Source organism: Cryptomeria japonica, chromosome 5 (genome assembly GCF_030272615.1).
Source record: "Cryptomeria japonica chromosome 5, Sugi_1.0, whole genome shotgun sequence".
Classification (NCBI taxonomy): domain Eukaryota; kingdom Viridiplantae; phylum Streptophyta; class Pinopsida; order Cupressales; family Cupressaceae; genus Cryptomeria; species Cryptomeria japonica.
Window position 1 is genome coordinate 87,405,129 of NC_081409.1, and position 21,321 is coordinate 87,426,449.

At 37.8% G+C, this 21,321-nt stretch overlaps 1 protein-coding gene across 4 annotated transcripts in view; it reads left to right on the forward strand.

The window, feature by feature from the left end:
• The first annotated feature begins 328 nt into the window (after positions 1–328).
• Positions 329–21,321, forward strand: part of LOC131054725 (uncharacterized) — a 33,932-nt gene continuing 12,939 nt past the window's right edge. The window contains exon 1 of one of the 4 annotated variants that reach the window (XM_057989311.2): positions 329–468. Coding sequence is in view for 2 of the 4 variants with exons in the window: in XM_057989308.2 (XP_057845291.2) it covers positions 636–663 (28 nt within the window). In the remaining 2 variants the exon portion in view is untranslated. Of the gene's footprint in view, positions 469–590; positions 664–21,321 lie in introns of those variants that run through there. The other 3 variants (XM_057989312.2, XM_057989308.2, XM_057989310.2) reach the window with 3 other exon arrangements.

The window sequence follows — 21,321 nt, forward strand, 5'->3', positions numbered from 1 at the left end:
GATATAAATTACATTCTAAACATAATAAATTAATATTTATTCCACCAAATTTATCCAAACTTTGAATCCAATTTTATTCTTTCATAAACCAAACTACTATCCCACTAAGTTAAACACTGCATACTTTAGTTCAGATGTACATTTTGAATGCATTTAATAAACCCTAGCTTTAAAAGGAATACAATTTCGCCCGCCCTTCCTGACAATCCAAACCCCTTTCTTCATTTCGTTGGAGGCAAATAACCTTTTTTCAAAATTTCAAATGAGAAAGAATGATGTCCAACATCACTCCAAAGCGTGGGAAGAGTTACCATGCATTTAGTATTTAGAGGGAACTATACAAGGAATTCTGCCAAATTGCCTTCAGGATTTCCACATTTTGCAGCGCGCTTTGCATTTGATTGGTGTATTCACAGAATGGCAAAGCCAAAGAAGAGTAATAGACAGCAAAATGCGAGGTTTTGTAAGGTATGAGATATGATTACACAACCTTATAGCCATATGACGGTTTTTCTAATGTTTTTGTAAGTGTCCTTGCTTTGTTGTTGTTATGATGTTTTTTAAAATAAAGTTTTATGTTTTTGTGTTAGCATTCTTTGCTGCTCAAACATCATTTGGATAACATTTCTGGTTAAATGGTTGTGCTCTTTTGCTGCAAAGTAGGTGAGTAATGATTGTGAAATTTGTCGGTTGACTGTACAAGTGTTACTTCATTAACCTAGGAGGGGGGCGGGGGGGGGGAATGAACAAGAAATAAAGAGAGAGTTACTTGATTATTTATATTACAGGCTTGTTCTTGAATATGTTGTTTAGGCTCCAAGATATGTGATATAGTAGCATTTGAGTATTCAAAATGCATTTATGGTTGCAATTTGAGGGAATTTCAGAGACTAAACTATCTATGAAGTTTGAAGGTATTTACAGCCAGCTTTCGATGTTAATTAGATGTTTAAATTGTTGAATATGCCAGCCGAGTTTAAATTTTTGTTTGTTATGCCACTCTTTTGCCTAAACAAGGAAGAAAGAGATAATGCCATGGTTATGCATCTGCATTCTTAAACTAAGCGTGGGTTGGAATTTATAAGTTTGTAGTTGAGACTCAAAGATCTTCAACATGTTAGTGTTTGAATATTTAAAATGCATTTTTATGACTGGGGGTTTGAGAGAATTTCCTGGACAAATTTACTAGTAAGCTTCAAAAATTTTACTGGCCCAGAAGTTTGACGATTAATTAATTGACCAATTCTCAAATCTGCCAGATAAGTATAAATTTTTGCTTCTTATGCTGCTTTTTCACATAAACAAGGAGTAAAGAGAAATGTCATGGTTATACATGCACAAACCTGTTCTCTAAGCTCTAGAACTTAATCCTACTGGCAAATTCTTAAATGTTTAGTTCAGTCTCTAAGATATGCAATATTGCAGCGTTGCAAGCATTTAAAATGAATTATATGACTTTGTTTTGAGAAAATTTCCAAGACAAAAAATATTTCAATTTTTTTTTTTCACTTGGGGCAGGTTAAATTAGAAGGATCAAGATAGAATTTCTTCCTTATGTAAGCATAGGTCTGTTTTTACTGTACACTAGAGTATTTATAATGTGCTTGAGAGAATTTCTAAGACAAAATTCAATATCAAGCTGGAAGATAGTTTTCTTAAGATATAGATTTTTTTTATAGGGGAAATGCTTTTGAGTCTTTGATTGGAGCTATGAACTGGTGAGGCCAAAAATGGGGGACCTCATCCCCAACATGTACACTCTGACTCATCGATACCAATCCAATAGGGGTTTGAAATTTGGTAGTAAGTGTTGGACACTGTTGTTGTTATGCCAAAAGCTTGAGTTGTCAACGAACGCCACAACGGCCAAAGACAAGGGTCCACGAGAGGTGGTTAAGCACATGTCACGAATCCCGAGGTCAACACTGAACGTCTTTAATAGACTAGAGGGTAACAATCCCCTCCTCAGCAAGACCCGCAGGATTTGAACTTGTAACTCAGCGCTCTAATACCACTTGTTGGACACCGTTGTCGTTATGCCAAAAGCTCCAGCTGTCAATGAACGCCACGACGACCAAAGACAAGGATCCACGGGAGGCGTTTAAGCACATGTCACGAATCTTGAGGTCAGCGTTGAACCTCTTTTACAGACTAGAGGGTAACAATAAGAACCACAACACCATGAATTGACCATCACATTATGCCATGACCGGCCCTTAGATTTAGATTTAGATGCATGTTTATTTGTCAAAATTTGAAATTTGAGATTTGAGCACATGAATTTTGCTTCTTTAACCTAGTGTTGGTGATCCCAAATGTATGACATAATTCAAGAGGATGAATCAACACTTAGACTTGGGGATGTTTGTCAGTCAAGATTAATGGGATGAAACTTATGGTCAAACTTGCAAGCAATTAAAGGCCAATTGACAAGAGTGGGTGAGTGTTTTGCACTTTTGGCTCTCCAAAGCCAAGGAGGGTGATTTTGGAGGTCACCAACAAGACAATTACAAGAAAAATAACAACACATTTGGGTGTTAAATATGCCACACCTTGTCTATAGGATTGTGTTTTGACCATTTCACACATTGCCCCATCGCAAATGGGGATCCCCCTCCCTTTTGCTTTTTGCGTCGTGTTAGTTTAGGGTTTTGGCAGCAAGGTGGCAATTTTAAGCTTTTAATGCCCGAGTCTCAATTTTGGAATGATCATACCTAGGTGTTATTAGGGTTTTACAGTTTTGAATAAGATCAAGCGTATAAAATGTTAAATGTCTAAGTGATCCTAAATTTTGTCTAAGTTTGGATTTTGAGCGTAAATGAGCTTAAATGTGTCTAAGTCAGTGATATTTTAGTGTGTGAACGTCAAGATGTCCTTTAGGGGTTGTCTTTCTACTCCTAAGAAATCAATCAAGTCAAAATTGCACTTTATCCAGATGGAACCCTATTTTTCTTGCTCAAATTTAATTAAAATGGTGAAAATCTCGATGCGTAATTATGAAATTTGATATGTCTAGGTATTTTTGAGTGTGAAAATCATTGTATTTTCAATGGGAAACAAGTTTTTAAGGTCTAAATCATCAAATTCCTGATGGAGGACGTTTTTCCCCCAAGTTTTTGGGCACATTTCCAATGGACCTTGATTTTCCCCATTCAAATTCTTGATGAGGGGCGTTTTTCCCCAACTATCTTGATATTTATCTTGATGGAGGTCGTTTTTCCCCAAGAGGCCCAAATTTTTTTGAAGTGTTCGAAATTTTCCTGATGGAGGTCGAATTTCCTAAGAATGAAATATGAACTTTAATGCAAATGAAATTGACTATCCCGATGGGGGATGTTTTTCCCCAAGTCATTTTGTGACCGAATTTTATGGAATTAAGTGGGGATGATTATACTGATGGGGGTCAAATTTCCCCAAAATGTGTTTTATGATTGAATTTGATGTGGATTTTTATCTAGATGGGGGTCGATTTTCCCAAAGAGTGGATTTTTGACTTAAGTGCGCAAAATGAAAGGATTTTTATGCATCTAGATGAAGGTCGATTTTCCCCAAAGGCATTTTGTGATGAGTTATTGGAAATTTTAATGTGGATTTTTTTTCCAGATGGAGGTTGATTTTCCCCAAAGGCATTTTGTGATGAGTTATTGAAAATTTTAACGCGGGTTTTTATCTAGACATGGGGCGTTTTTCCCCAATTGGCCAAAATTTAATGAATTTGAACGAATTTAATGCAAGTGGTGAAATTTAATTATTTTTGCCTTGCTGGTAATTATTTGATTATCAACAACAATTATTTAATGCCTAGAAATAATTATTTAATGACAAGTTTTTATCCCAAGGCAAATCGATTTTCCCTTGGCAAGTATAAATAGGGAAGTTTTTATCCCACATTGCTTGTGTGGTGAATTAACAAGGTGAAAACTATTTTAAATATGACCAGCCAGCAATATAATATTACTATATTTGCTGATGTGACTGATTGAAGACATTATTTGGAGGCTGATTGGTGTTCCCAGCTGGTCGATTTTTGCCCAAATGTCAAGTTGACAGCATTGTTGAGAGTTGAAGTGCAGATTTAAAGAGTTTATTTGCCCAATCAGACCTGGGCACTGCCATTAAAGAGGAGGTTACAACGAGCTTAGTGGCTTATTAAGCCACATTTAACAATTTTTGGGGGTGGTGCCATTGTTGGGGGAGCTGCGATTTTGTTTGGGAGGTTGATTGCCCCACATTTAGGGCAATTTTCCTTGATATTGCTATGCGCCATTGATACTAGGGTCTGCGAACACACTCAGATCAGAATTCATTGCCTTGGCTGGAAGTTATTTGGACTCCATTGTTGGCTGGAACCTTCATTTTCAGACTTAAATCTTAATTCCCAGCCATCCCACACTTAGGCGATTTTGTTTGGGAGTCTCTTTTGGAGAGTTTTTTAAGCATTTTCTAAGTACACCATTGCTGGTATAGGTCTAAAACTCCATTTGCAGGTTGTCTTCAGACTAATTTTTTATTTCCAGCCACCTCCATAGTTGGGTGATTTCATTTGTGCATCATTTTGGGAAGGTTTGGGGGCATTTTCTGAGGGCTCCATTGTCGTTACAGTCTGAAACTCCATAGTTGCAGGGTGTCTTCAAACTTATTTATTTATTACCAGCTCTCTACTTGTGCCCAGTATTGACCATTTTGACCTTGGAGAGGTGAAATATATCAAATACAAATGTTTCCCATGGCTACAACCACTTCAAAACACTGATTCATGTTAGTTGCAGGTTGTCTTCAAACTTTTGGGCAGCCATTGTTGAGCTTGGGAGGTGTATTCAAACATTGAAAAGTGAAAATCAGACCTTTGCACCTCATTTTCCAAGCATTTCCAGATTTGTGGTATGCTTCCGGACACCATTTTTGACATTTTTATGAGTATACCAGCTTGTCTTCAGACTTTGTTTTTATGATCAGACCTTTTACAAGTCAGAAATTGAGGATTTTATGAGGGTTTTAGACCTCATTGTTGTCAAATTTGCATTTAATTTCCAGAATTCATGATAATATGGATAAAATTCCTGATTTTAGTCCCTAAATTTGTCAAAATCTTGAAAAATCAGAACTTATATAATTCTGGAAATTAGTTATTTAGGTAATTTTTCCATGATATTTGACTCCAAGTTTTGTACAAGTACCATGTCTAAAGTCGGGATCTCTGCGAGGACTGCGAGGAAGGATCAATTGAAGATCATGCAAAAGGGTTTCTATCCGGATTCCTAGTTGTCATCCCGATGGAAGAAAATTACAAATGCAAACATGGAATTCTTAGACATGGAGCGGATGTGGAAAAGGATGTTCGGAGTGAAGAATCAACTTCCTTCTCCCCTTTATTCCAATATCATGAGGAGTGGCATATACCAGGCAGGTGGATTTCCATCATCCATACAGTGTAGTGAACTAATTGTGGAGTGTGCAAGGAATTATGACTCGATAACCCGGATGATCAAATCACCTTAAGGGGTTGTGTTTGCATACCTTGTTGACGATGCAATCACAAAAGTATTCGGAATTACCAAGATTGTGGATATGCGAGAGAAAACCAAGGATGAATATGAAGCCAAATATAAGAAGAGAGTGGATGCATGTATGACAGTTGTGAACAAGGAATGGATGATTGAACTAAGGCCTCACCATTCCAAGGCGCCTAAGAGGCTCATGTGCACAAATTTTAATGATGAATATAGTGACCTGATATTCTTGCTCAATTGAGTGATGGGGATGCCTCGGGGTGCTTTATTTGAAGCCTAGATGTTCTATTTTGTCCAGGATATAATGAAAGGAACTGTGGTCAATTGGGCCAAGATTATTAGTGATAATCTTGACTTCCAGTTGAGAAATGTGGAGAAGACCAAGTCATTTGGAATGACTTCCTACCTTGTATACCGACTTGCAAGATTTGTTACATACAAGGGATTGATATGCAAAGGCGAGGTCGGAAATGGACCAGGACAATACAGAGTTTACAAGTGCTATCCACAACTTGATATGCACCATATTGAACTCTATATGAGGGTGAATGATGCATTCACCATGTACATAATGAGGTTGTTGCAAGGTGGGATCCACAAGTGGTTGTCCAAGGAGGCAATGCAGTTGATTGAAAAATATGGATCATGGTACATATAGTTTCCCACCTTCACATACCTACGGATTCAAGGATTCGGATCCAAACCCTATAAGCTTCCGAGGTATCTGACAGATAAGATGATCTTACCTAAGGTGGTGAGACAACTTCTGGAATTTGATTTCATCCAAAAGGAAAAGTACAGAACAAGGAAACTCTCCTTATTGTCTTAGGCAAGATGATGGAGGTGTGCCACACTGTAGTTGTTGCAAGTTCAGTCATTGGGGAACTTGATGTTGGAATCAAGGAACATTGAGAGGGGGGGGGGGGGTGAATCAGGTGTTCTGCAATTTTTAACGTTATTAATCTGATTCTTCAACCATCTAATGCAAATCAACAAAAGAAGGATGCAAACACATAAAGCAAATATCCACAACACCATAACACAGATTTTGTACATGGAAACCCGGTTGAGGGAAAAACCACGATGGGATTGAGACCCAAAATATTAATATACTATGTTAGAAGTATAGAAATATTACATAGGGGAATGCACATGCATTTAGGCACACTGCCTAGAGCTCACCGCTCAAATTGCAATAAGGGCTACAACCTCGGAAGGCTCGCTGCCTTACAAAATGATTACGAAAGATAATTGGAATATTTGAATTGGTAAATAGCATCTACAAATACCAAAATATAGTTCCGGTTAAGCACAAAACACTCAATCTTACATTGCTTTGCTACACTGCTTTGTTCTATTGTTCTGCTATATTCCGGAGCACAAATCCATTACTTGCACACATGAAACTATGCACAATCTATCAAAAACACTCTCCACACATCCACTGATATCCAAAATGATCATATCCATTGGTCTTTTATATCCGCAACATCAAATTAGGTTTTCTACATGTCAACTTCAAGAACAATCTACAAATGATGAAACGTGTATACCAAGTTAGCTCGATCTGAACTCAAATGCATATGTGGACCAAAAAGAATTGTACACATGCATCCCAAATTTCGATTGACCATCCTCGAACACAAAAACAACCACCAAAACCGATCCATATAATCCACACTGATTATTTACACAGGACTGCTGATGAACACTGTTCCACCTAAAAACCTGTATACCGGACCATCTAAATCACTCCAAAATGAACACTAGAGGCCACAAACCTGGAATATGGTAGATAACACATCCATAATGCTTCTTTGAGATCTGCAACACAAAATATTCAATAAAAATGAAATGCCAACCAAATTATTGTATGCTGCCCGATGTTCTATTCTATCTCATCGAACCTATCCACAACTCAATTTGTCTTTCGGTATGAACAAACCATGAACTACAAATGGGATTACTGACATGAGTTGCCATCAATGACAACATCTAAATACATGTGCAGTGTCTCTTGCCAACAATCTCCCCCTTTGGCATTGATGGCAACACTTAGTGAAAAATGACTAAGTGTCGGAACCAAAACCAAAACAATATTCACTGCAACCAAAAATTCAAAATTGCAAAACTCCAAAAGACTCCCCCTAAGCTAATTACAACATTTTTCACTCTTCTACACTCCCCCTTTGACATCAATGGCAAAGATGGGGTTCTGGAAACCAAAAAATTTCACAAAATTCTATACAGAGGCATATATACACACAGACCTTTCTCACAAAAACTTGAAGATATCTGCATAAGTGTTCTTCAATGAATTCAAATGGCTATCCTAGCCCTTCTTAAGACTCTCCAAGATGGATATGAGACCGCTGAATATATATGCTTGCATCTTTACAGATTTTAGATCTACAGGTTCATTGGCAGCTTGAGCATCTTGAGCATCTTTCAAGGCACTAAGCATAGTGTCCAACTTGGGAGTGATGTGACTCTTAAGCTCACAAACTTTGCCTACAATATTTTCCCTGTCATAGCTCAAACTCTTGATTTTTTTAAGTAGAGATATTACTTGATCTTAATGACTATTCACAAAAACTAATAATGGATCAATTGACTGAGATATCCAGGCTAATTGATTTTCAAGTTCCTTCGCCTTCTTCTCAATATCCTCAGTGAACTTTGATAGTGATAGACATGATTTATAAATGCTTCCTCCTTCGGATAATGCATCTTGCATGCTCTTAACACAATTATCCAGTGTAACTTTATCATCAACAATCATTCTTTTCAATGTCCGGTGCCTCTTTGCATTAAATTCATTGTGGACATTTACTTCAGCTGATTTCTCCAATGACTCAAAATTAGTATCCATCGAATTGATAAAACTCTTCAGTTGTCCAAATGGAGTATCCAATGTGTTCTTTTGAAATGTGGGCATTAATTTTTCCAGAACACCGGATACCAAGGTAATTAGTTCACTATCTTCAGTGTGAGATTTCAGGAGATCTTCACTTGCCTTGGCTTGAGCAAATGAAGCTAATTGAATCTTCTAAATGGGAGACAGAGAGGCAAGGTTGATTGGAACTTGTATAAATTCTGGATCATCAATAATTTTCTTGCCCTTCATTGCCCCTACAGTGTCTCTTGCTTCCGAAATGGGTTCTGCCTTGGCCTCAATCTTCTCCTTCTTAGCCATCTTCTTTGTATCAACTTCAATTGGAGGATTTTGAGTATCCTCAACCTTATTTCCTTTTTCTATTGCTTCTTCACCCTTATCTGCCACATCCTCATCTAGAACATTTACCTCTACCTGATCATCTGTTTGTACTTTCGGAATAGAAGAAGTATCAACCTTAGATTGATCATCTTGAGATGGCATGCTCTGAGTTGTTGGATCATCTTGAGTTTTCTTAGGTACAACCTCATATTGATTCTGAAGCAGTACTTTCCTCAAAAAAAAATTCGGTATCTTTAATAACTTCATCTCTTTTGCTAATCATTATCTTATTACTCTTGTTTTGCTTCGGAACTCATTCTTGGCTTGCTTAACAATTTTGTCAATTTCTTCCTTAGATATCACAGAGCATATGTTGACTAGCACATATTCTCTTAATCCCCCATCTTCTTTATTTGCAATGTTCCTCCTCATCTCCAAAATATCATATAAGCTCTTAGGTATGTTAGACATTATTTCTACTAGAGCTCTAGTGTAGTCATGCAAATACTTAATAGTAGCTTCCTCTAAAGTCTTTTTCCCATTTTCATCAAAATTGTCATACCATTCAGTCATCAACTTCAAGTTTCCATTCTTAACAACTTCACTCACAATTCCATCTAATGACATAGGAGGTTTAACAGTGAATCTTACTTGCTTAATCACATTGTCAATTCCAAAGGATTTTGGTTTCTTGCTTCTACCAGATGGTTTCTCCTTGGCAACTTTAGAGGCCTTAGTTGCTTTGGCCTTTACCTCCTTAACTGCATCATTGGACTTTGTTTCTTCATCGTCCTCCATAGTGACATATCTTACTTTCTTCTTCTTCTCTCCACCACTAGATGACTTGACTAATGGTTTGGATGATTTGGCAGGACTGGAGGAGGGAGTAGTGCTTTTGGACTGTTTAGGCTTCAGAGTAGATACTTCTGGTTTAGCCTTTTTCACCTTGACAGGCTCCTCAGATGGTATGTTTCTTTTTCTTGCTTCTCAGACTGCCTCCATATTAATCCCTATGCTCTCTGCATAAGCTTCTACTTCCTTCGTCACCTTCCTTTGAATTTCTAACTTCTTAAATTTTTGGTGCAACTTCAAGCTCTTCTCAGCATAAGTACCAAGTCTTTGTTACGAGGGATCGACCGGCTTGCTTAATAAATGTTGAGCATATAGTTTCAATATTTGCTCATCTACCTCATACTCCATGGGCATGATCTATATAGTCCTGGGTTCAACTGCTTCCATCAGACATTGGTTAGTATCCACCATGAAGCAGATGGTATCTTGATATTTCTCAACTACTGTCTTAGGGATCCTCTCACTATCATGCATTTCACTTTGAAAGTTTTTGAAGTATCCCCAAAGGGTAGCATTAAGGATCTTAGAATCACCAATGTTATACAAATACTCTCTGATTTGCACTCCCACGAGTCTGTCAAAAGCCCTTTGGACTTGTCCAACTCCCGTGACTTCATTCATGAAGTAGAAAAACAAACACAAGATCAAGGTTCCGTATTTGAATGGGTGTTTCTTGTTTTCCTTGATCTTCTTCAGGTTCTTTATCAACTCACTCTAGAGCAGTTCACACGGGTCATATTTCTTATTCTCCCTAACCATTTCATAAGTAGCATAGATTGTTGTTTTGGATACAGATTTCTCCCTGTTGGAACAATATACCTTATACCCAATCACCATTGAAGCAAACTTAACATCATATTCAAGGATATCATTGATTGTCATGGCTCTTTGGTCAAATTTTGACTTGGTTGCATCTATGACGATTTGGTTCTTCACAACCTTCAATGAGGGCAGTTCACAGAATGAACACAACCCTGTCACAGCCCTAATGGCATTCTTTGTGATCTTGAAGGGCTTCTTTAACCACATGAACTCATCATGCATTGCTCAGTACGTACCGGACCCATTTGGGTTCATCAAACATCGAAAATCTGGCAAACTGTGCAAAACCCTTTTCCTTCAATACTTCAAATTTTGGTTTCAGCATGGAATTCCCATCAGTCAATTGTTTATTGTAGAGATTCAACAAGTGAGAGCTTCCCAACTCCTCAATGTTGCAGTGTGTGTAAACCCTAATGTCCTTGATGTGCAAAACACCATGTGGAACCGATGAAAATGCACTCTTTGGATCATCTTCCATGGAAATAAACGGGTGTTTCTTGAAATCTATTTGAGCTCTCTTAGTAATATCTACGACTAGTGGGGTTGTAGTTCCAGAGGCAGCCATTTCAGAAATTTTAAACTTCAAACATGAAAAGTTTCACCGAAAAATACCTTGACCACCGGATTAGGTTTTCGCTTGGTAAATTGTGTTGGCGGCATTATTGTACACGAAAGTAAGACTAGTTAATTATGTGTAATTGTCTTGGTTAGTTGGTAACCGAGGGGTGGCAGTTGCGGTGCGACGGTTGGCCCTCGCACCCCCTCGGTATCTTTATATACTTCGGAATGTAACTTGCAACACACTTATTATGAAGGGAAGAAGATCTCTTATACTTTGTTTGATATCTATGGTGTTACTATTCTGCATTACGTGCTTTATGTTTTAAGTTATTCCCCCAAGAGGGCAAACAAATTGCTTTGACGCTTGATCTTGCTTGACAATCTTCTTGCAGAGCGCTTTAGACTTCTTCTCTTCAAATGCAAAGTGAGAAATGAAGTGATAAAGTCACCTTTTATCTTCCGCATACCTAACTTTTAGGTATAATAAATGCATACTTTCGGATACTCTGTATCGTAGACTTGCTTCCACAAAAATCTTATGCGGATCTTCAAATCTGCTCATACTCTTTTGGAAATCCTTCCAAAAGATCAATAATCATCAAATACAACTTCTGCAACCTACCAAAATCAGGCACAGATCTCAAACAAGGGGTTTATAAGATTCTCATGAAAACTCCCCCAAGGCCGGATGCCTTAGCTCAGTTACCGGATGTAGTTCCAGCACCAAAATTAGGTGCAGACCCACTTCCTGCTTTTGAATCACTCTTCTTAACCCATGCCTTCTTCATTTGATCTCTGATCTCTTCAACTTTTGCTTTGCCTTTCTCATCTGCCTTCACATTCTTGTTCTTGTCTACCGGACCCTTTTCTTGCTTCTGCAGAATCTTGCAATGTGACCGAATTTGTTGCAATTGTAGCAAACAACATTTCTCTGACTAGGATTGAAGTTCCCTTGATTTCCTCTTGATCTACATTGATTAGCAACATGTCCAAATCTACCACATGCATAGCATCTAACATTCCTTCTATTTTGAAAGTTATTCATCGCACTTCTACATTCATTTGACTTATGTCCATACTTGTTGCATTTTAAACATTGACCGGAGAAAGATGGACCATTATTATTCATCCTATTTTTGCATTGACTAGCCATGTGACCAAATTTATTGCAAACAAAACAGTTACCATTGAACTTGTAAGCATTAGGTTGCGTTGCCGGAGACCTTCTAGAATTGTTTTCTTGACGTGCTGATTTAGGATTACCTTGACCAGATCCGGAGCTTTCACCTTTCTGAAATCCAAGACCTCTTGTGTCATGAGCATCCTTTTGGCTTTCAAGCATCTCATCAAGTCTGGCTGAACTGATCTCTAACTTCTCCTTGTACTCATTTGCAGCTTCAAGATCATATTTAAGAAGAAGGATCTTCTTTGTAAGCTCTTCCATGTGTTCTCTGAATTCTTCCAAGTGAAGCTTCAATTGACCATTCTCACAATCAAGTCTGCAACATTCTTCAGATTTATCTTTTAGTGACTGAACAAGATTCTCCTCATTCTTTTTCCTTTCCTCAATCTTCTTTGTCAATCTCATCACTATAGATTCCATCTCATTCTTCTAGACTGCATTATCTATAGCAAGTTTCTCACACTCTTTTGTCTTTTCCTTCAAGGCTTGGTCATCAATGCTTAGGCTTTCTTTCTCCTTAAGCTGATCAACAAGCTCCTTTCTCTTCTCATTGGACCTATTCAATTGCTCCTTTAATGACTGAATGAAATTTTCAGCATCCTTAAGATTCGTTTTTCAGTTCCCGGACTTTGGCTTTGGATTGATCAAGATCATCAAGTGCAACAAGTAGCTGTTGCCTAAAAATACCGAAATCCATTAAAACACTTTCCCGAATCTTTCTCAAGCTGTTAAACTTCTTTCGAGGAACTAGGCTTTGATACCAATTGTTGGAATCAAGGAACATTGAGAGGGGGGGGGGAGTGAATTATTGTTCTGCTATCTTTAACATTATTAATCTGATTCTTCAACCATCTAATGCAAATCAACAAAAGAAGGATGCAAACACATAAAGCAAATATCCACAACACCATAACACCAAGATTTTGTACGTGGAAACTTGGTTAAGGAAAAAACCACGGTGGGATTGAGACCCACAATATTAATATACTCTGTTACAAGTATAGAAATATTACATAGGGGAATGCACATGCATTCAGACACACTGCCTAGATTTCACTGCTCAAATCACAATAAGAGCTACAACCCTGGAAGGCTCATTGCCTTACAAAATGATTACAAAAGATAATTGGAATGTCTAAACTGATAAACAACATCTACAAATGCCAAAATACAGTTCTGGTTAAGCACAAAACACTCAATCTTACATTGATCTATTATGCTATATTTCGAAGCACAAATCCATTACTTACGCATGTGAAACTACGCACAATCAATCACAAACACTTTCCACACATCTACCGATAACCAAAATGATCATATCCATCGGTCTTTTATATCCGTAATATCAAATTAGGTCTTCTACATGTCGGCTTCAAGAACAATATACAAATGATGAAACATGTATACCAAGTCGGTTCAATCCGAACTCAAATGCATATGCGGACCAAAAAGAATTGTCCACGCGCTTCCCAAATGTCGATTGACCATCCTCGAACACAAAAACAGCCACCAAAATCGATACGCACAATGATTATTTACATAAGATTGTTGATGAACATTGTTCTACCTAAAAACCTGTATACCGGACCTTCTAACTCACTCCAGAGTCAACACCAGAGGCCACAAACCTGGAATATGGTAGATAACACATCCATAATGTTTCCTTGAGATCCGCAACACAAAATATTCAATAGAAGTGAAACACCAACCAAACTACTGTATACTGTCGGATGTCATGTTCTATCTCACCGGACCTATCGACAACTCAATCTATCTTCCGGTATGAACAAATCATGAATTGCAGATGGGATTACTGACATGAGTTGCCATCAATGACAACGTCTAACTACTTGTGCAATGTCTCTTGCCAACACTTGAGTTCCATTGCCTTGGAACATACAAGAGCAAAGACAAATTTGATCCGCATAAGAATGTTGTAAAGATCAAAGGGGAAAGATTCATACATAAGGTTGACATTGAGGATTATTGGGCTAATCTCATGGATGAGCACATAGTAAGGAAGAGAATGTGATCTTGAATGCCAGTTGATTTCATGAGGAAATGTGAACTCTTTTCCATTCCATTCCATTCCAAATCAAATAGTTGATGATAGTGATCATACCCTTCCGCAGTATGAAAATGAAATGAGCAAGCCCATCCTATTGTTGAATTGGACACAGCTTGAGGTGGTGGACTTGAATGAGCTCATGCAAGAAGTGAATGAATTCTCTAGGGAGTGGGTGGACATATATATGAACAAGTTGATAGAAATGGGTGTCACCTTCACCTACGAAAAGATGAAACAAGTGGAGCCTTCTCTCGATGATGAAAAGAGAATGATTAGTGATGCAATAATACATGATGACGAGGAGAGTCAATCTCCCAAAAGAAGGAAGGGTATGCCTGGAGAATCCAAATCAAAGGGCAAAGAGATTGATAAATGACCATCAAAGGAGAAGAAGCAAAAGCCTAGCACTCCTTTATCCACCACAAGTTCCTCGTCAATCAAGTAGATCAACATGCCAAAGTAGAGTGAGGAGTTTGAACAATGCTCCAATATAGTGATTTTACTAGATAATATTCAGGAGTTACATGCTACAACAACATCAGCACCACAACATGAAGATGAAGAGCAACCTAGATCTCACATTGTTCAGTTGGAGATTAACTTGGGCAATAATGTGTATGATTTGACCAAAGACAAGGATATGGATGATGACGTCATCTCATCTTTGAGAGGACTTGATCGAGACATGTGTCTTTATGATGGGATGGAAATTTTCACCATTCCTACTTGGTTGTTGGAGAGCATGTAAAAGATGAAGAGAATCATAGAGGCACTGCCCGTTGATGATAATGATAGTTTCTTGGCCATGCCAGATAAGGAGAAAGATTAGAAGGTGGCTAAGATATATCCCAGGATTGCTAGGAATGATGCAAGTGTGCATATTGCACAAGTGGCTGTCTTGATGGGAGATATGACCAGAGATGTGGCTACTCCTATGGATTATCAGATTACTACGATTGACCTTGGACCCAACACGAAGAAACAAGAGTTCCAGGAACTCGTTGATACAATCCAGGCAATCAGGGCACTATTAGATAAGGTACTTGAGAAGAAGGATATATTGGAGGCTGAGAAAAAAAGACTTAGGGATTACATTGAAGAAATGAATCTAAGGCGTGAGAATCCCACTTTTGTCTCACCTATTGCCATTGATCGTGGATTTCCCTCCGATTATGAAATTGTGAGGAATACACTTCAGGAATTTGGGAAGTGGATTATAGATGCTGAAAAACTGTAGATGAGTTCCTTACTCAATTTGTCCAAGAATTTGACAAAGCGTCAATTCTTATATTCAGGATACAGTATTTGGAAGGAGTTTGAGACGAGTTCCAACTTGTACGGGAGAAGACAACCCCACATCTCAGGATATTGAAGAAAATCCCTATGCCTACATTGATTCGGGAGGGAGATGTGTATGTAGGTGATATATATGATTTCCAGGGATGGTATTGCTCATTGGGCATAAGGAATATGGCTTATGATCATGCACGACAAAATTGTGCTGAGATGGAGGGATCAATTCAAGAAACTCAGTCAAAGATCCTTACCTCTATTGATGAATTGTTAGGGATGGAGATCCAGGCATCCATTGGTTTATACTTAGAGGAGTTTAGAGATAAGATGAAGTTTGTTTACTTCACACAGTTGGATTCTTTGAAGAAGAGTTAGATCAATGATTTGATTTCTCTCATGGTTCACATTCGAGGTTTGCATAGGCTTATGCCAGATTGGGAGAACGTTCTTGATGCTTGTGCCGATACTTTGGATATGATTGATGTGCAACAGGATTCTTTGCCTTGTGTTACCATGGAGGAGCTTAGCTCAATCTTGGGCGGATTCTTGGAATATGTTGCTAAAGAGAAGGATGCAAGCCAAAATCTTATAGAAGATTCCCTACTTGATGACTAGGTGTCATCCTATTGAATCACATGTTGGTGGTTCATTTTTATGTAAACCCTAATTAGGGCAACTTTAGGGTTGTGTTGGCATGATCTTGGCCATCTATTTCATTAGAGACTCTATATAAACCCCATTGCCTCTCATTTGTGAGAGAGAGATTTTTGAGAATTGTCGTCTATATACTGCAAATTTGAATATAATCATTGAAGCTTGGTGATTTTGTTTAAGTGTTGTATGCATTTGTGGTTCTCATTGCCTCCAAAATTAGATTAGAATTTAGAAAATTTGTTTCAAGTTTCTTAGATTGAATGAAGTAAGTTGTGAATGTATTTGATTGCAATTTGTATAATCCATACCACTAGCTTTCTTGTTGATTGTAGGATCGCCTTGTGTGGTCAACTGGAAATTTGAATTGCGCTTAACTTCAATTTATACTTGCTCCTTGATATGCATCCAATTGATGCTGTCTATGTGTTCCATGCATGAATTTGAACATCTTTACATATACCTTAGATGATTGCACTATGCATGTGTTGAGTTGTTCGTTGATGGTGAAATTGTGCTCAGTAGGATTTTGTTAAATCGTTCACTCCCTCTTGCATTCTAGGTTAGAATAGAACTTCTAAACCCCTCTTCCTTTTGTCCTTTTTTTAACATCTTTGTTAGATTAGAATCTAGGGCTATATTGTGAAATCATTCGAAGTTATTGGCAAAACCTATTTCAGTCATTGAGAAGATTGATATTTCCAAACAATTGTGTAAGTCCCCAAGTGAAAACGGCAACTCACATCAACCATTGAGTTACCCACATGTCAAGACCTGACCGTAGAAACCTTGGAATCATTTTAGTTGATCAATCCTTTAGCATCTGAGGTGATTTTGTTCAAGAGAGGGTAAAGTGCTTTGGTATTTTATTCTATGTTCACATGTGCATAAAAACCCATCAATAGATTGCCCCAAGGATTTGTTAATAAACCCTTACTATATTGGTTCACTGACAACAAGACTAAAAATCTCCTTTAAGCAGATAAAGCGAAACTATGTATGCAACCAAGACTGTTAGTAAAGGCATTCTCCTCTGTGTGTGTTTGTGCATATATTGAAATGTGCAAAATTGAGCCCAAAATTTAGAACACAATTGATAATTTATAATTTAATGTCAAGTGTCAAATAATAAATGTTAATGATAAATCAAAATAGTTTGTATCATAGTAGTATCACTCGGAGTTGGGATTGACTCAGCAAACCAGAAGTACAAAATCAATTCAATGAGCTGGGATTTAATTAGGAAAAACTCAGGAAAAAAACAGTGTTTTCCATTTGGTGCAGTGCAAAACTAGCTTATTTTTTTTGTTTTTTGAAACTAGAGCAGGGTTTTGGGGGCAGCATCCTTTTATGCGTTCCTCTCACAATATAGGGCAGAGTTGAGGGGCAGAATCTTTGCTACCAATCCCAAAATAAAGCCTTCAAGTCCATAAGGATCTCCATGGCACATGATGTTTATCCTTCTTGCTTGCAAGAGTAAATGTAACAATGCAAATGGCAAATGATTAAAACGTAAAATTGAATCTGGGCTAGGGTCTTTGGGAGTTGTTGATGTGTATTTTGTACACGACCAAACATAGAATAAAATACCCAAATGGTACCTTATCCTCTCTTGAAATAAAGCCTCTGAATGCTGAAGATATCGCAAAAAGGATCAATCAAGATGACTTCAAGGTTCTTTGTATGTAGGATCTCTACGTGTGGATAAGCACCAGTGGTCGTTGTGTATGCTGTTTCTTCAAGGGGCCTTACGTACTTTCAGAGAAAGCTTGTTCATATTACTCTCCTTTTGATTGCAGGGACATGATCTTCCTAACACTAACAGATTTTCAAAAAACATCAAAAGATAAGGGTTTCAAGGGATGAATGCTAATCTAATCCTAAGAATGACTCAATGAAGACTAGACATGGTAAGATTCTACCAATTTCAGTATCGCCAAGAAATTACAACTCTACTGGAATTGATGCGATCTTCTAAGGTGATTCAGTAACTTTCAAATCATCAAGGATATAGATACTATCATAGAGATACATATCAATACTTCCAAAAATGATTGAATTCTTAAGCAATCTCAATATTTCTATTTGACCACACAAGGCGTCCTTATAATCAGTAAGAAGCTAGTGGTTTGGAACGTGAAGTTCACCAAAGATCAAGCACAACACTTATTCCTTCAAACTTAAACTTAAATACTACTCCAACTGAGAGTGATTCAAGAAAATAAACAATCATGAAGATAGCCACAAGTATTGCAATAAAACACCATAACTTCAATATTTTATTGATCTAAAAGCCAAATGGACAACAATTGTTCAAAATTCTTTCTTCACTACTCAAGCTGAGTGAGGGTATATATAGCATCCTCAAATACAATGAATGGCCCAGATCGAAAGAAGATCAACGGCTGAGATTTTGACACCTAAACCCTAATTAGGGTTTGTTACAAAAAGGTCCCCATTTAGATAAACATTATTAAATGCATAGCCAATAGTTAATTGGCACAAATATCAAGGAGACATAGACCAATAGGAATTAAGCTGCCACATCATCCTATAACAACTTTTCATCTAGAATGTCGTTCCCTTTCCTATGCTCTTTCCTAGCATATTCAATGAATCTGGACACAATTCCCTCAATCTCAGCAATGGGAATCTCGGGAAGATTTTTCATTCATTTTTCCAAGTGAAGGACTTGATCAAAAGCAATGAGAAGAGCTGTCTCCCATCCAGGTTCAAGCTCTTTGGTCTTCTCAATCAGGAACATAGTAGTGAACATCTGATCTCGTTGCTTATCTGTGATGATGTTCTCCTCTTTGCAAAATATGACCTTGACTCTCTCCTCTAACTCTTGGATGTCCACATCTGTCTCAATCTCGATCCGCCTGTCAAGAATGGTACACAACACCTCAAACGCCTTATCTTGAATTGTATGAATGATACCTTCAACTTGTTTGCATCTGGTGTTGATGTCTTCAAAAAGGACCTCTTTCATCTGGAGCAGAGCTGACCACTGTAAGAGGTTATGGGTTCCTCCATCCATTATCTTTTCTTGTGCCAGAATCCGTCTTGGTTTTTGTCTTATCACTTGTAAGACAGGAATGATAACATCTCTAGTGTGAGTGAATGCAGCTACAGTTATCATTAGATTATGGATAATCTCAAGGACCTGAATAGCTCGATGAACTGTCTTCATCATTCTCGTTGCAAATTCAACGGCTACCGTGTGGAATTTATCAATCCAAGAACTCATAAGCTGAACCAAGCTCTTGACCCTTTCTGCCTCGCCAACTGATTCAAGAGGGAGTGCTTGTAAAGGAGATACTGCTGGATCCTGACGTCTCAAGGGCTGATTGAGATGACTAAAATAGCTTCTCCAAGCACTGACCTCCCTCTCAAGCTTCTTATTCTTTTCCATTTCTTCTTTAAGTTTGTCTTTAAGTGCTTCAAATGAATCGGTTGCTTCTTCCATTGCTTGTTCGGAGGTAAGTGGACCAAGCTCAAATGTTTCTAAGTCATACTCATCTGCAAGAATCTCACCCTCATATTTGTCCACTATTGGTGTAGCTACTTGCAATTTCCTGGATCCTGTCTCATCTCTAATTACCTTGGACATCTTTGTGGCCTTCTTTGGTACACTATAGATGTACTTTATTAGCAAAACTATAGCATGGTAATATACACAACTAATATTATAAGTACTAGCTTATAATATACTCTTTATTATAAACATACAAGGTGTATGAAAGGATAAGTACTAATTAATATCATAGTGTTAGCAAACATAAAATAGCTATATGGTTATTCTTGATTGATCTACATCTATAATGCAATTAGTTCGTTATATTAATAACTAGGGACTTATATAATTTGAGCTCACTAATGTGCTATCCTTTACTTAGTGATCATAAATTATAAATTATGTGGTTAAGACAAATCATCTCCATAGCGTGCATGATTAAAATATGCACATTAGAGAGCTCAGATTATATAAGTCCCTAGTTATTAATATAACGAACTAATTGCATTTTAGATGTAGATCAATCAAAAATAACCATATAGCTATTTTATGTTTGCTAACACTATGATATTAATTAGTTTTTTCTTTTCCATTACCTCTTGAGAATTTCCTATAAGGCTTTCTAAATCAAATACATCTTCTTCCTCTTCAACCACAACTACCCTTGTCAGTCTCTCTTTTAACCAATCCGGAATGGCGGATCTTGTTTCCCTTACTTGTATTTCTTTAAGCAGTGGTCTATCCTCTCGGAAAGGAGATGTCGCTTCATCATCATTCTTCTCTTCATGTAGCTCATTAGCATCAACTTGGGGAGATTGACTTGATGAATGTTGAGGCGTCTGTCCCTTTTCTTGCTTGTCATTTTGTACCATGGATTCCATAGATTCATCAATTTCATATACCATCTTCCCCTGATCTTCTCCTTGATTTGCCTTCTTTTCATGTCGAGAAGATGTGCTTGGTGGGTGATCAGGGTTTGTTTTCTGTTTCTTCTTGGAAGGTTCCCCTTTTTCAAGTCTTTCTTTTCTCTTTGAGCCTTTGGAATGAGAAGTATTCTCACTCACGCTTGCTTCTCCTTCCTCTGGTCTTGCCTCTAAAGTAAATGTCATTGATACATTCTGCTCCCTCAACTTCTGATGCTGTACATCCACCCATCTGCGAGTGCATGATAAAACGGGAGCCATCAAAGCTCTCAAGTCTAAAACCTCGAGCTCATTCCAATCTATCGTCACTTCTTTGTCCTCTTTCTCATAGGACGACTGGAGGTATCTACCATTATCCTGGGCTTGATCGGCTACTCTATAAACTTTGCATTTCTTGATAAGATCTAAGGGTAGCCTGGAATGCATCTTTCTTTTAACCTCTAAATCACCTGGGAGATTCATCCAAAAGTCCTCTACCTGAAACTCATGCTTGTACTTCTTATCGATCGTCTCCTCCATATAACCATGAGGATCAAAATTCTCACGCGAAGCAAAGGATGTGAATGAGTATAAAGATAATTCCTTCTCTGCATCCTCCGTGGCTTGAGTATTAGGACATACCTCAACTAAGTTCCCTAGTATGATGGGCACAGGAATCCCATTCCCATGCTTGTGTCTGGATGCCTTCGCATAAGCTGCCAACTGTCTAGTCACCTCAAGTAGC